General features: G+C 43.4%; 1 protein-coding gene across 1 annotated transcript; it reads left to right on the top strand.

Annotated features, from left to right (window-relative positions):
- The first annotated feature begins 2,264 nt into the window (after nt 1-2,264).
- SLITRK1 (SLIT and NTRK like family member 1) lies at nt 2,265-6,108 on the top strand. Its single transcript, XM_019282676.3, has one exon. It carries the CDS (start codon nt 2,760-2,762, stop codon nt 4,836-4,838), a length of 2,079 nt encoding a protein of 692 aa, XP_019138221.3. The 5' UTR covers nt 2,265-2,759; the 3' UTR covers nt 4,839-6,108.
- The last annotated feature ends 7,422 nt before the right edge of the window (nt 6,109-13,530 follow it).

Below are 13,530 nucleotides of genomic sequence, written 5' to 3'. Positions count from 1 at the left end.
TTGAGGCTGCAGTTTTTGATCCACAGATGTTTCCAGACAGCCTTACACCCCCACCCTTCAACCCTGACATCACTGAGAGACAAAGTCAAAGAAACCATCAGGAGAAATGAATTAATGTGCTCCAGTGTGGCGCCAAGTTTCCTTTCCTCTTTTTCTTTTCCTAGTGAAACCACCAATATATTTCTTGTGGTGCTTGCTGTCTCAGTGGCATTTTATCTCTTCTAGCCTTTTTGTAATTTATTGGATAAGCTTTTTCAGGGTCAGGATTTCTCTCTTTCTGTCTGTTTTTTTTTCCCCTACTCCTGCCCCACTTCTTACCCCTTTTCCCCCTCCCTCCCTAGTCCCTGCCCACCAGAACAAACCTAAAGACCAAATATTCATCCTGGGGACTTGAAATGGCCACAGTAACTGTTGTAACTTGTCTGTGGTCTAATTACATTAATTTGATAAGATCATCATCGGCAGGATGTCTAATTTATTTGCAAGCGGTAGCCAGGGAGAAGCTTTGACCAAATTAATATGCCGCCGGGACCAGGGGGTGCAGGCTCCATATGGCTCTCTGGATTTTCCTATAAATAACCCTCCTCCAGCCCACTCCCGCGGTTACATCCCCCCCTACCAGTATGCCGCAAAGTTCACCAGCGGCGCCGGACTCGAGAGGCACAGCGCCGGGCTGCAGGAGGCACCAGGACGCTGGGCTGCCTCTCCCGCCTTCGCGCTTTCTCCCCCTCCTCCTCCTCCCGTCCTTCTCCCCTCCCCCTCCTCCTCCTCCTCCTCTTCTTCCTCCTCCTCCTCCTCCTTCTCTTCCTCCTCTTTCTCCTCCTCCTCCTCCGCCTCCTCAGAGCGGTTTGAAAAGGCAGGGGAAACGCGGGTTTCCACATGCACCACCAGAGGTGCAACTGGTTCTTCGCTCGTAGTCATCTGAAACCCGTCCAAATGATGCAGAAACTTTTGTATGCTTAGCTCCTGTCTTTAAGGCCAGGCACCGATTTTTCCGCTGTGTAATCTCTTTTGTCAGAAGGGTGGGAGCTGGAAAAAGGCAGCGGGGGGGGGGGGGGGGGGAAGGGGGGGTGGAGGGAGGGGGAAGCAGCGAGAAGGAGGGTGTCGAGGGAGGCAGGTGTTTTATTTCCACAGAGAGTATATAAGGAGCATCCCTAGAGAAATATCTATGCGTGGACATACACGCATCTCTAGATTTTTATACAGAGATAAGGATAACCGTCAGTTTCTACCTTCCCTGCCCTCCTTAAGGGAGACACTACACTCCGTGGGAACAGGTAGCGTGAACTGTTAACAGTGCAGCAATCCCCTCCCCCTACCTATCCTCTTCTCTGTGATGATCTAAATTATGAAAAATAGAGAGTGCATTAGTCCACGGTTCGACATTGCATAGAGAACACCAGCAAGAGACAAAATCCAGCATGAAACACCCTAGACTGCAGGGGAGGAAGAAATGCATTTAAAGCAACGATAAAAATGGCGTGCAGAATAATTGCCTCAAATTGCTATGCGCTTGACACCCTGACACTATTTCTGTACAAGCCATTGGGAAATACAATAAGGCAAACGAGCCTTCCTATCCTTCTTGTGCAGGTGTGAGTGTGTGTGAATGGGGGCAATACGGAACCGGTCGGGAGGAGGGGAATGCTAAACTTCCCATCTTAAAAGAAAAGAAATAAATTAAATAATCCATTTAGGAGAACGCATCTAAATAGATCGACAGCTTTTAATGCCAGCGTTTTTAACGCTTGCCCTGTACGTGGATTGATTTTTTTTTCTTCTCCAGCATTCCCTCAGCAGATGGATTTTTGCCACTGCAGCTCAGCAGAGGGTGTCAGATCTTTCAGTGTGCACCAGGTTGAAACGAGCAGAGCCTCTTAGCAACTCTCCCTCTGCGTGCATGTGAGTGTGTGCGAGCCTGCGGCTCGGCAGCAGCGGAAGAAAAAGGAAAGAAGAGCGAGTGAGGGAGAGAGCGAGGGAGCGAGGAGGGGAGGCAGCGCGGCCGGCAGGGCGAGGCGAGGAGCGGCGCGGGCGGGCGGCGGGCGGCCCCAGCCCCGGCCCCGCGGCAGGCTCCGGCCGCCGGCGGGCATGGGCAGCCGCGCACCGCAGCAGCGGGGGCAGGCGCCGGCGACAGCGCCGGCGGCTCGGCGGGCAGCGCCTAGGCTGGGGCGGGCGCTTTCAGCACCGCGGCGCTGGACAGCGCCCGGCGGGCGGCGGGCGAGGAGCCGCGGCTCCGCGGCCGCGCGGCAAGGTCAGTCCGCGCGGAGCCGCGCACCGCGCAGCCTCCGCGGCCAGCGCCGCGCTCCCGCCCGCGCCTACCTGACATGCAGCGGCGGCCGGGGGCCAGCAGCACGGTGCCGGTGAGCCAGCCCGGCCGGCAGACCTCCACTTAGCTGCCCGGCAGGCGTCAGGGAGGGCGAGCGAGGAGGGGGATTTTTTTTTCCTTCTACTTCTTTTTTTTTTTCTTTTTTTCGCCTGCCTTGCAGTACGTGCCTGGATAGTTTGTGGATATAATTACTGACTGGAATCTGGGCTGTTGCAGTTGTGCGTGGGGGGGAGAGAGGAGAAAAGAAAGCATCCCCCCCCCCCCCCCCCCTCCGCCGACCCTCCCTGCTCCCCCACATACATTTTTTTTTCCTCCCCCTTTGCTGGTGGTTCGGACATTTCATGTATTGAATGAACTGGAATTGCTTTCCGTGTGAGGAGGATGGTTGCTGTTACTTTGTGATGAGATCGGGAATGAATTGCTCGGTTTAAAAATGCTGCTTTGGATTCTGTTGCTGGAGACGTCTCTTTGTTTTGCTGCTGGAAACGTTACAGGGGACGTTTGCAAAGAGAAGATCTGTGCCTGCAACGAGATAGAAGGGGATTTGCACGTAGACTGTGAGAAAAAGGGATTTACCAGCCTGCAACATTTCACCGCCCCAACTTCCCAATTTTACCATTTATTCCTGCATGGCAATTCCCTGACTCGACTTTTCCCTAATGAGTTTGCTAACTTTTACAATGCGGTCAGTTTGCACATGGAAAACAACGGTTTGCATGAGATTGTTCCTGGGGCTTTCCTTGGGCTGCAGCTGGTGAAACGCTTGCACATAAACAACAACAAGATCAAATCGTTCAGGAAGCAGACTTTCCTGGGGCTGGACGATCTGGAATACCTCCAGGCAGATTTTAATCTATTGCGGGATATTGACCCGGGAGCATTTAGGGACTTAAACAAGCTAGAGGTGCTGATTTTAAATGACAATCTCATCAGCACCTTGCCCCCCAACGTGTTTCAGTATGTGCCGATCACCCACCTCGACCTCCGGGGAAACCGTCTTAAAACCTTGCCTTACGAGGAGGTCCTGGAGCAGATCCCAGGCATTGCTGAAATCCTGCTAGAGGATAACCCCTGGGACTGCACTTGCGATCTGCTGTCGTTGAAAGAATGGCTGGAAAACATACCTAAAAACGCTTTGATCGGCAGAGTGATTTGTGAAGCTCCCACTAGGTTGCAGGGCAAAGATTTAAATGAGACCACAGAGCAGGAGCTGTGTAAAAAGAACAGAGTAGATTCCAGCCTAGCTGCTCCCCCTGCCGAAGAGGAAACCTGCGATCCTGGTCCCATTCCAACCCCCTTTAAAATACATGGCAAAGAAGACCCTGCCACGCCAGGATCTGCTCCAAACGGAGGTACAAAGATTCCTGTCAACTGGCAAATCAAGACCAAACCCACTGCTGCCGTGTCGACAGTGAGTGCGAAGAGCAAGCTACCAGCTACCTTTTCCTGCCCGCACATCTGCAGCTGTGATCAGATCCCTGGCTCAGGTTTAAAAGTTAATTGCAATGATAGGAATGTGAGCAGCTTGGTGGATTTGAAGCCCAAGCCGTCCAATGTGCAGGAGCTGTTTCTGAGAGACAACAAAATACACACCATCAGGAAATCCCACTTTCTGGATTACCGAAAACTTAATTTACTCGATCTAGGCAACAACAATATTGCCACCGTTGAGAATAACACTTTCAAGAACCTCTTTGATCTCCGATGGCTCTACATGGATAGCAACTACTTAGACACCCTGTCCCGGGAGAAATTTGCTGGGCTGCAAAACCTGGAGTATCTGAACGTGGAGTTTAATGGGATCCAGATGATCATGCCTGGCACCTTCAATGCGATGCCCAAACTGAGAGTCCTCATCCTCAACAACAATCTGCTGAGGTCTCTCCCAGTAGACGTGTTCGCCGGGGTCTCTCTTTCCAAGCTGAGCATACACAACAATTATTTCATGTACCTCCCGGTGGCGGGGGTGCTGGACCAGCTCACCTCCATCACCCAGATCGACCTGCACGGCAACCCATGGGACTGTACTTGCCCTATCGTGCCTTTTAAACAGTGGGCAGAGATGCTTCGCCCCAAGGTGATTATGAGCGACCTGAGGTGTGAGTCCCCTGAAGATTTCTTCAAGGAGGATTTCGAGTCTCTCTCCAATGATGTGATTTGCCCTCAGTTAAAAATCTCGCCCACATTAACTTCCACTAACAAAAACAGCACCGGGTTGACAGAGACAGGTACTCACTCCAACTCCTACTTGGAGACCAGCCGGGTCTCTATTTCGGTGCTAGTGCCAGGGCTTCTGCTGGTTTTTGTGACCTCTGCATTCACGGTGGTTGGCATGCTGGTTTTCATCCTGAGGAACAGAAAGCGGTCCAAGAGGAGGGATGCCAACTCTTCTGCATCCGAAATCAACTCCTTGCAGACGGTCTGCGACTCGTCCTACTGGCACAACGGGCCCTACAGTGCCGACGGGGCCCACAGGGTGTACGACTGCGGCTCCCACTCCCTGTCGGACTGAGGCTGCGGGCGGGGCGGGGCGGCCGCCACCCGGGGACCGGCCCTTCCCTCTCCGGCCGGGGACAGCTCTGCACCTCTGCTGCTACCTTTTGTGAGAAACGAAACACACAGACACACGCACCGCCCTTCCTCACGACCCCCATAGCAAGCGCCGAGGCCCAGTGGGCGGCGGGGGGAGCCCGGCGCCGGGGCGCATCCCTGCAGCGCCGCGCAGCCCGGCACAGTGCGCGCATCTCCCCGCCCGTGCGCGGCCGGGGCGGTGACGGACAGGCGAGGAAACGCATCCTTCGGCTCCGGCAGGGCTAAACACGGCTCCTGGTTTTGTTGGGCTTTTGTTCTATTGTGTTGGGGTTTGATTTGCTTTTTTGCCCTCTTCCCTTGTGGACCGACCCCTTTCCAAGAGGCCGGGAAAAGGAGGGAGGCAGAGGACTGGTGTTGGCCTCCTCCTGATGGCAAAGCAGGAGGGGAAAGTTGCACGAAGGCATGAATGTAATGTAAATAAATGACTCCGACTCCGAAACAAATAGACAAATGGACAAAAAAAAAAAAAAAAGTGCTGCATGGCTCGCATGGATACAACGCACCCCAGGGACGCTCCAGCCCCGACTGGAAGCAGCGTCTAGTTCACACCATCATCCCTCTTACCTGATAAGTCCCTTCGTATCAAACCTTCTATATACGAAATACAGTATAATAATAAAAAGTGCCATTTCGCCAGTTTTTTTGTGTGATCAATAGGCAGTAGAGATCGTACTTTTACTGTGGAAAAAAATTGTAAAGATTTTATTTAAGACATAGTTGCATGAATATTCTCATTGGATTTTTTAATTTTAATTTTTATTTTTTGGTGGGAATTACTTTGCTGGGAGATTTGCTTTGTTGATAGTGGGTTGTGTTTTGTTTTTCGGGGGACGTGGGGGAGGGTAGGCTTTGGTTTTGTTTTCTCTCTTCTTTTTCAATATACATATTCAGTATTGCCTTTCCATCTGAATGTAAAAATTAGTACCCTTGATTTCTATTAAGGTAACAGTGTAAACATACTACAAAAAAAAAAAAAATCCAAGGCAGTTAAGCATGACCAATTAATGTCACTCTAGCGCTTAGGCTGCAAAGTTTAATGGTAGAAAATTCTGTGCTGTTGTAAATCTTACTATAACTTGAGGAAAACAGAACTGAGGAAGCAAGTGAAACTTACTAATTCTATTCGAGGATTTTATAATGGCATATTTTTTCAGTATTAAAGTGAAAATGTTTTCAACTCCGGGTCCTCACCATTTTTCCAGCATCCAGTTCTTGCAAACGGGTTACTTGGGTTTAGGGGACAGAGCCTCCTTTCAGTGCTCTGTGTGTGTTTCTCTCCCTCCCTCCCTCTCTCTCCCTCCCTTCCTCTATCTCATTCATTCACAGGCAGAGGCACAAACACCCTTCCTTCCCCCCCTTTCCCAATGTAAATAACACACAGAAGTTTCCTGCTGCCTGCCTCCTCCCCTCTCCCTCCCTCCCCTCGCCTCCATTTTTTTTTTTTTTTTTTTTAACGAGGGCAGTGAATCCCTTTATTAATACTGTGAATCTCTCTCTGCTGCCGCTGCTGTCACCGCCTCTGCTGCACACACTGCAGATGTATTAGGGATGTTAGTGGGAATTTGCTTTAAGTGCCTCTGCCCAGCTTGGTCTCATTAAGCTGGAGCCGAATTTCCGCGGCCGGCATTCCCGCCCGGGAGCAGTTTGCCCGGTGGGGCAGCTGCGGGCGGCCGCGCTCCAGCAGCTGCCGCCAGTGGGAAAACGAATTAGCGCGCAGGGGTTTTCCGGGTCCTGCACTGGGTACCTCCACCCTTTGATATTAAAAGCTGAAAAAACCACGGCGCAGTGCTGCAGTTGGACTTCAGGCAGCTCGCGTTTGATCCCGTTCCTGTACGGGAAAGTGCCCCTAAACTCAGTCAAACTTGTAAAGGCGAAAGTCTCTGCAAATCACTTGTAACTCACAGCTCAAGTCCCAGTGGAGATGTGGAGAATTTCAGTCACGTTGCTCCTGGCTTTCTCCAGGCAGAGAATCCTTTTAAAGAGTGAAACACCGTAAGGGACTTGCTAAACTTCAAATACTGATTTGGTTTGCTTTATAGGAAATGCCCACCTTTGGGATCTGTGAGGAGAAAACAGACATACATACACACTGCAATAGGTACGCTCTTGAAAATGACGCAGAAGCCTGATCCCAGATATTCATGAACTATTAAACACGGGGAATCTGTCATTCCTCCAGAATCCTTTATCACTGTGGAAAAATCTGCAGTCTCCTAGAAAATACCTTGAAGTTTGGCTGGGCAGCTCTGAAAATGGCATGGCCTGCTTAACTATACAAACCATTCCTATTTCAAGGTCCCTTCTTTATTCCACCTTGCTGCCTCATTAGACAGATTTTTCTGCCAGGACACTCTGTGTAAGACAAAGTGAAGGCAGCAGAGGCACTAGTTTGCCACCGTGCAATCTACTGTTGTGCAGTTTGAGAGGAAAAAGCAAATGCACTTACATGTGAGCCAGTATTTCTGTCCTTAGGAGGCCATCAAATTTAGCTTAGAAATAGTCCAAAACAACCTGTTTAGGTATAAGCTAGTGCACCCTTAGAAGACTACCTAAGTCTAGCTGCCTTCTTCATGATATTGTAGTGACAAAATTGAGTAACTGAGAAAATTAAGAATACGTCCCATGGTAAAAAGAATAATAATTATGTTAGAAACACTGTAACGGAAGTTAAGATAAAACACATAATAAATTAAAATGCAAAATCACTGACTGAAATCAGACATGCATGCATTTTAGAGAATATAATGCTAAATATGTAATTTTAATTTGTCATCATTGAAAAGTAGCATAAAGTTGCAAATTTTCTCCTTTAGCTTCCAAAAAATGCTAGTTCATTGGCACACCTAAATAGAAATGTCAGTTCAATTGAAATGTTGAAGACATGTATTTATCGCCCTGTTTCTAGGTTGTGGGGAAATAACAAAATGGAACTTTCTATGTCATTTTCTGATTTTAACATTCACAGGATTCTTTCTTTCATCTTGCAGACACTTGCCCTTAAGACACATAGATCACCCAGCTCTCTGAGATGATGTAATAATTACCAGGCCTTGAATTACAATGCTTATCTTGTTTACATGTTTAGCACTTCCGTAATTGTTTTTATGAAAACAAAACACTCAACAAAAAAAGAAACATAGGCGAAAGAAAAGGGATTAAGGATGTTTTGAAGAGGAGTGAAGTGCAAATATATTAAGCATGTTCAGTTTACAAAAAGTTAATGTTTTATTTGCTGATAAAGACTGTAATGATATTTCTAATATTGGAAGCCTATGAACTATCCATGCTGTGTCAAAATATGCATTTTTTCCTGCTAAATTAAGAATCTCATAACTTCAAGCACAGTATATATCACATTAAGTTACTTTTTGCTTAATCATCACAGCAAAGACATTTATATTCTTTCAGAAAAGGAAGAAAAGGAACAGATACATTATTTAGTTAGTTAAAAAGAAGGTTGTTTGTGGTTTGTTTTTATTTCTGCAAGCACTTCAACTAAGAATAGCCTAGAATTTAAACTGTTGCCATAGAAATATATGACTTTATACATGGTAGTCTCCTGCATGTCATTGCAGAAGACTGAATGAAACTCTAGAAGCAACCTGATAAAATTTTAAATTCATACCCATATGTATCATTTTGAGCAGAAGTGTAATGTTGGAACTGCACAGAAATGTGTTATTATGTTGCTTTACTAAATGTATTGGTTGTGTCAGGTTGTTTTATAACTTCAGTGCAGTTGCACTGAAAATACAGTTTCAGATCTGCTTGCAAACTAAGTGATGTAATCTTTCAGGGGATTTATTGTTTGGTTTAGGTTGGAGTTTATTTCCTGAGTTGTTTTTTATTTAGCTTTAGGGGTTTTTTTAGCAAGAGTGGGGGCAGATGTTATCTGATGTAGAAGAAAAGGCTTTGTGTCTTTACTCAGGTAGAAAAGCGATGAACTACAAAAGGTGAATATTTCACTCTTTTTTAATGTTGGTTGCAAAACACATTAGGGTGAAAATTAGGGCAGAAAGAGGCTGAAAAATGCTAGTCCTTCCCAACAGAACAATTTCTATCTTCCATTATCCGTGAAACAATTTGTAGTTCTCACAAATATAAAATTTTCCCAAAGGCTAGTAGCTCTTAGTAAAGTGACAAACTCTTTCCCTTTGTATTTTTGTTGGTGGTTTCTTAAGTTGCAAAAGACAGCAGGAGTTTGCTTGAGATTAAATGGAAGACCTTTCAATTGCTCTTTTTCTTTTCTGTGTAACTTTCTCAAAGACAAGGCTACATCTGGGGACTTTCTTGGAAAATGGTGCACAAGATATATTCAAATCTTTAACAGCTTCATTTTTCTTATATTTGGAGTTTGAATCTGCATGGCAGTTGTGTTATTCTGCATCCAGCTCTGTAATTTTTTGTACTGTTTGAATCAGTCAGAGAGATTTTGGCTACAATTTTATTCACAGGTAATCAAAAATGGGCACTCTTAGATGTTAAAGGTTCTCATTAGGTAGATCCTTCTGTATTTAGTGAAGTTCCCACAGACATACACAAGAAAGATGGGAGGTAGGACAATTTCTGTGGCTGAATATTTTTGAAAATTTGTGGGAGTTTTTTGTGATTTATGGAACAGAAATTTCCAGGCATTGAGCAGGACTTCTGAGTATTTGACTACTGCACAAATGCTTTTTTTGCTATTTGGGAACAAGTCAGAGGGCAAAGAATTAATAGGTTGTGTTGGTAAGCTATGGTTTTCCAAAATACATGCAGATATTTTTGTAATCTGTTTAAAATTAATACTGTGTTTAAATTGTATTAGAAGTATGGACATGACCAATGAAAATCACAACAATAATTTTATTTTACTCAGTTTTCCTCAGAGGAATATTAGCACTGGAAAAAATGTGGACTAAAAAATGTTGCAAACATTGTATTATATTAAACTACATTCATTATGATTATGTTTAGCAATGGTACCTTAATGGGTTTACTTGTAACAGAAGATGATATCAGACATAATATCTGTGAAACCTTTATAATTTTATCTTTTTGGGATAAGAAATATAAATGAGATCCATCAGTATTACTTCTCCAAGATTAATTACCAGGTCAATGTACATACTGTTATGCTGAATGGTTCCATTTACTAGTTAAAGTTTCTGAATCAATTTCTGTGTATACTTCCTATACACATTCTTCAGTCATGTGAGAGAGAAAAAAAGTCAGCAGAAAGTCCCCTGGAAGGAAATAGCATCTTGCATCATACACTTGAAGACTAAGATTGAACATTCATATCAAAGAATGGACAGAAAAAGCCCATTGTAGAACACACTGAGTTGACTTTAGGTGAATGACTGCTTAAACTACCATTATTTCACTGGTATGAGTGGCACAAAGTGCTTTTGGCAGAAAGCACGGGCTCCACAGAAACAATAGTACCATCAGAATTCCTCAGTATTTCTCCCTTTCTCTTAGGTAATAGATTGATTCCCCTCAGCTAGTTTCCAGATAGCCACTGTAACAAATTCTCTTAGCTATTAATGACTTTTGAAGATGTCATGACCGTTCAGACAGACCCCTCAGGCTTTGGTCTCAAAGCAGGTCTAACCATGGGTTGTCATGTTTGGTTTGTGTTACTTTTTTTAATTTATGAATCAACCGCATCTCTTGCAAGTGGGAATTTTTGCAAACAGGACACACTAAAATGTGACTTGAGGAAAACAAAATAATGTAAAGATAATTGTTCTTTTTAATTTAAACGAAGGTTCAAATAGTAAAGATGGGCTGGTATAATGTAGAACACCTATGAAGAAGTTAAGAAGCAGTGTAGTCTGGTGGAAAAACTTAGGGAATATGACTCATGTTCTGGATTACTCTCTGACCTGGAATTAGATAGTATCTTTCTCACCTAGTTTGATGGGCTTGAATGAGCTGCCTTAACAGTCAGTGGTGCCCTAGGAGGTGTCCTGGAGTATCTGAGATGTGTGCATGAGACTGATAGACACAAAATGAGAACTAGGGCACATTTGAATATTTCTGGAGTGGCACCTGGACTCTAGGATACATTAGGGCATTTGAAATAGGAGTAGACACCCATGTGTGAACAACTGAATTGAATTCTTGATCTGTGCTGAGAGCCTGGCGGGTTGGTTCATTTGATACACATAAGTAATTTGAAATATCTTGATTCATATAAGTAATTTGAAATATCTTGGTGTCTGACATGCTGACAGAAAAGACTCAAGGCTTGTAGGACATATGATCAGCTGGGGCCCAGGCAAGGTACTTTAAGACACCACAATTGGCACTGTGTGTCTGTGGGTAGGCAGAGGAGTTGAATCCTAAATGTAGCTCAGTTACATACACCTGTGCTGCAGATAATTAAATGCATTTGAGAATTAAACCAAACCCTTGAAACTACATTAAATAAATTGTATCAGAGGTGGTTTGCTGAGATATGACAATTTTTAGACGATGACTGTTATTTTTCAGAGGTTATTGATAGAGGCCACATACATACCACACATTCTTTCCATCTGTTTTTCTACCCGGGATTTTATTTTCATCTTTTCAAATTTCTAGCTCTTTGACTTTGGGATTGCATCCTAGTGCTTGCTTTTGGATGGGACTTCTATTTTAGTCGGTGCCTTTAGAAATTGCTATAGTACATAATAATTATAACAGTAACCTCATAAAGTAATACAGGGCTCAGGAAACAAAAAATGTAACAACTACAAAAATTCCTGACAGTTATTGCTGATACCATAATAATAAATAATGGGTTCTTGGGTCAAGCTTGAAATATAAATGAGGAATACAATACTCCAGGGTTGAAGTCATTATTGAAGTCATTAAGCTCATCACAAAGAAAGATAAATGCCACAAATGGATGAGAAAATGCAGTGGAAAGTGTTTCAGAAAAAAGAAAGTCTGGTTTATGAAAATAAAGTGCAAAACCGTTAAGTGATTTGTCACAGGAGATTTGAAAAGGGAAAAATATAATTTAATTATGGACACACAGTAACAACGTATTCACATGAGAGATGTTTAAGGGAAGACAGATGGTAGGAAAGATTTAAGTGCAGGATGTAGAGTACGTAGGTAGACTCTAGAGATTATTACTCAATTGCCCAGGATAAATATGGCACAGCAAAGTTGGCAGTATTGTGTACTGGGCACTTTGCAAACAATATGGACTTCTAGACAGAAGTGCCAAAACTCACCTTGGGCACGAATGGGGAGAATGCAAGTATAAAAACAATATGGGATTTTTTCCCACTGTTGCAGTTTGGGAAGCAAATTTTTCAAAAGGAGTTAGTTTGTTTATAAAGGTTATTTTTTGAGGTGTCTTTATTGTGGAATTGTCTCTATTTAGTTAGCTTGTTAAGGAAATATTGACAAACAGGATGGTGAAGATCATGGCAGTTGAAAAAAACTCTGTGTATGAAATTATTATCCTTTCCTGGAAGCATTCCTCAAAAAGCTAGGTCAATGGATACCTCTAAATCACTAAAATAGAAAAAAAAGTCTAAATTTTGGGGTGCATTTTCACTGTTGCAATAACCTTAGATCCCTACCAGAAATTGTGTTCCCTATGACACTGTGTAGCAGAGTACAATAATATTAGTAACAGTAAAAATAATGAAGATACCTTTTACATTTAAGGGCTTTCCGGTTTGGGGTTTTGTTTATTTGCTTATTTGTTTTCTCTCTCTCTACCTTTTTTACTTTTAAATATTTTTTTTTCTTTTTTGTGCTTTAATTTAGATACACTTTTTTTTTTTAATGTAAGAGCATGATACAGAAACAAAACATGATACTGTAAGAATGAACAAAAGGAATGCAGTAAATACAGTGTTAGCCCCTGCAGATTTGCTGAAATTATTCAGAAGGAAGAACTCCTGGTCTGAGCAGCAGAGTGAAAGATGTTACTGACATTGGCTAAGAGCGCCCATGGGAAAAAGAAGCACTTAAGTGTTTGAAAGGTCTTTCTATGACTATGCTTCTATTAATGAAAGATGATCTTAACTAACTCAAATTTTAGTGTAAGACAGTACTCTGTAACTAAATAAATTAGAATGTATATTTAGAATGATGATTAGACTGTTGATTTGGCAATAAGGCAATATTGAAATTAAGCTGGGAAGGGAGTGTTTCTTATTACAGATCCATGAATTGCTGTCTGCCCAAACTTATTAGCTCAGCTGCAGATGTGTATTAAATTAAGCCCATTTGTCCTTTGAACAAATTCTTAGCATTCATAAGTTCCAATCTGAATAATGAATCCAAGGATTCTTAGCTGCATTCTTACTGTACCTGAACGTGTCCATTATGTTACATGGATGAATTAGGAATGGAACAAAAGTGAAGAAAAAAATTTATTAATGAGGTTTAGAAATAGGTTGCATATTTTAAAGGATCAGTTCTGGTTAGAATTGTTACATCATTAGCACAGTTCTGGTCAGATAATGTAAGACAGATGATTTACATGGATCTTATTTCTATAGATGGTTTTGTGAAAGCAGTAAATTTCTCATTATGAAGCAAAAAAAAATAGGGTAAAGACATTAAGTAAAGACAGCTAAATTTAAGATAATTGCTATAGAAGGGTTGATACTACCAGT

Source organism: Corvus cornix, chromosome 1, assembly GCF_000738735.6.
Source record: "Corvus cornix cornix isolate S_Up_H32 chromosome 1, ASM73873v5, whole genome shotgun sequence".
Classification (NCBI taxonomy): domain Eukaryota; kingdom Metazoa; phylum Chordata; class Aves; order Passeriformes; family Corvidae; genus Corvus; species Corvus cornix.
Note: the sequence above shows the minus strand (reverse complement) of the source record. Positions and strands in the feature narration are given on the sequence as shown.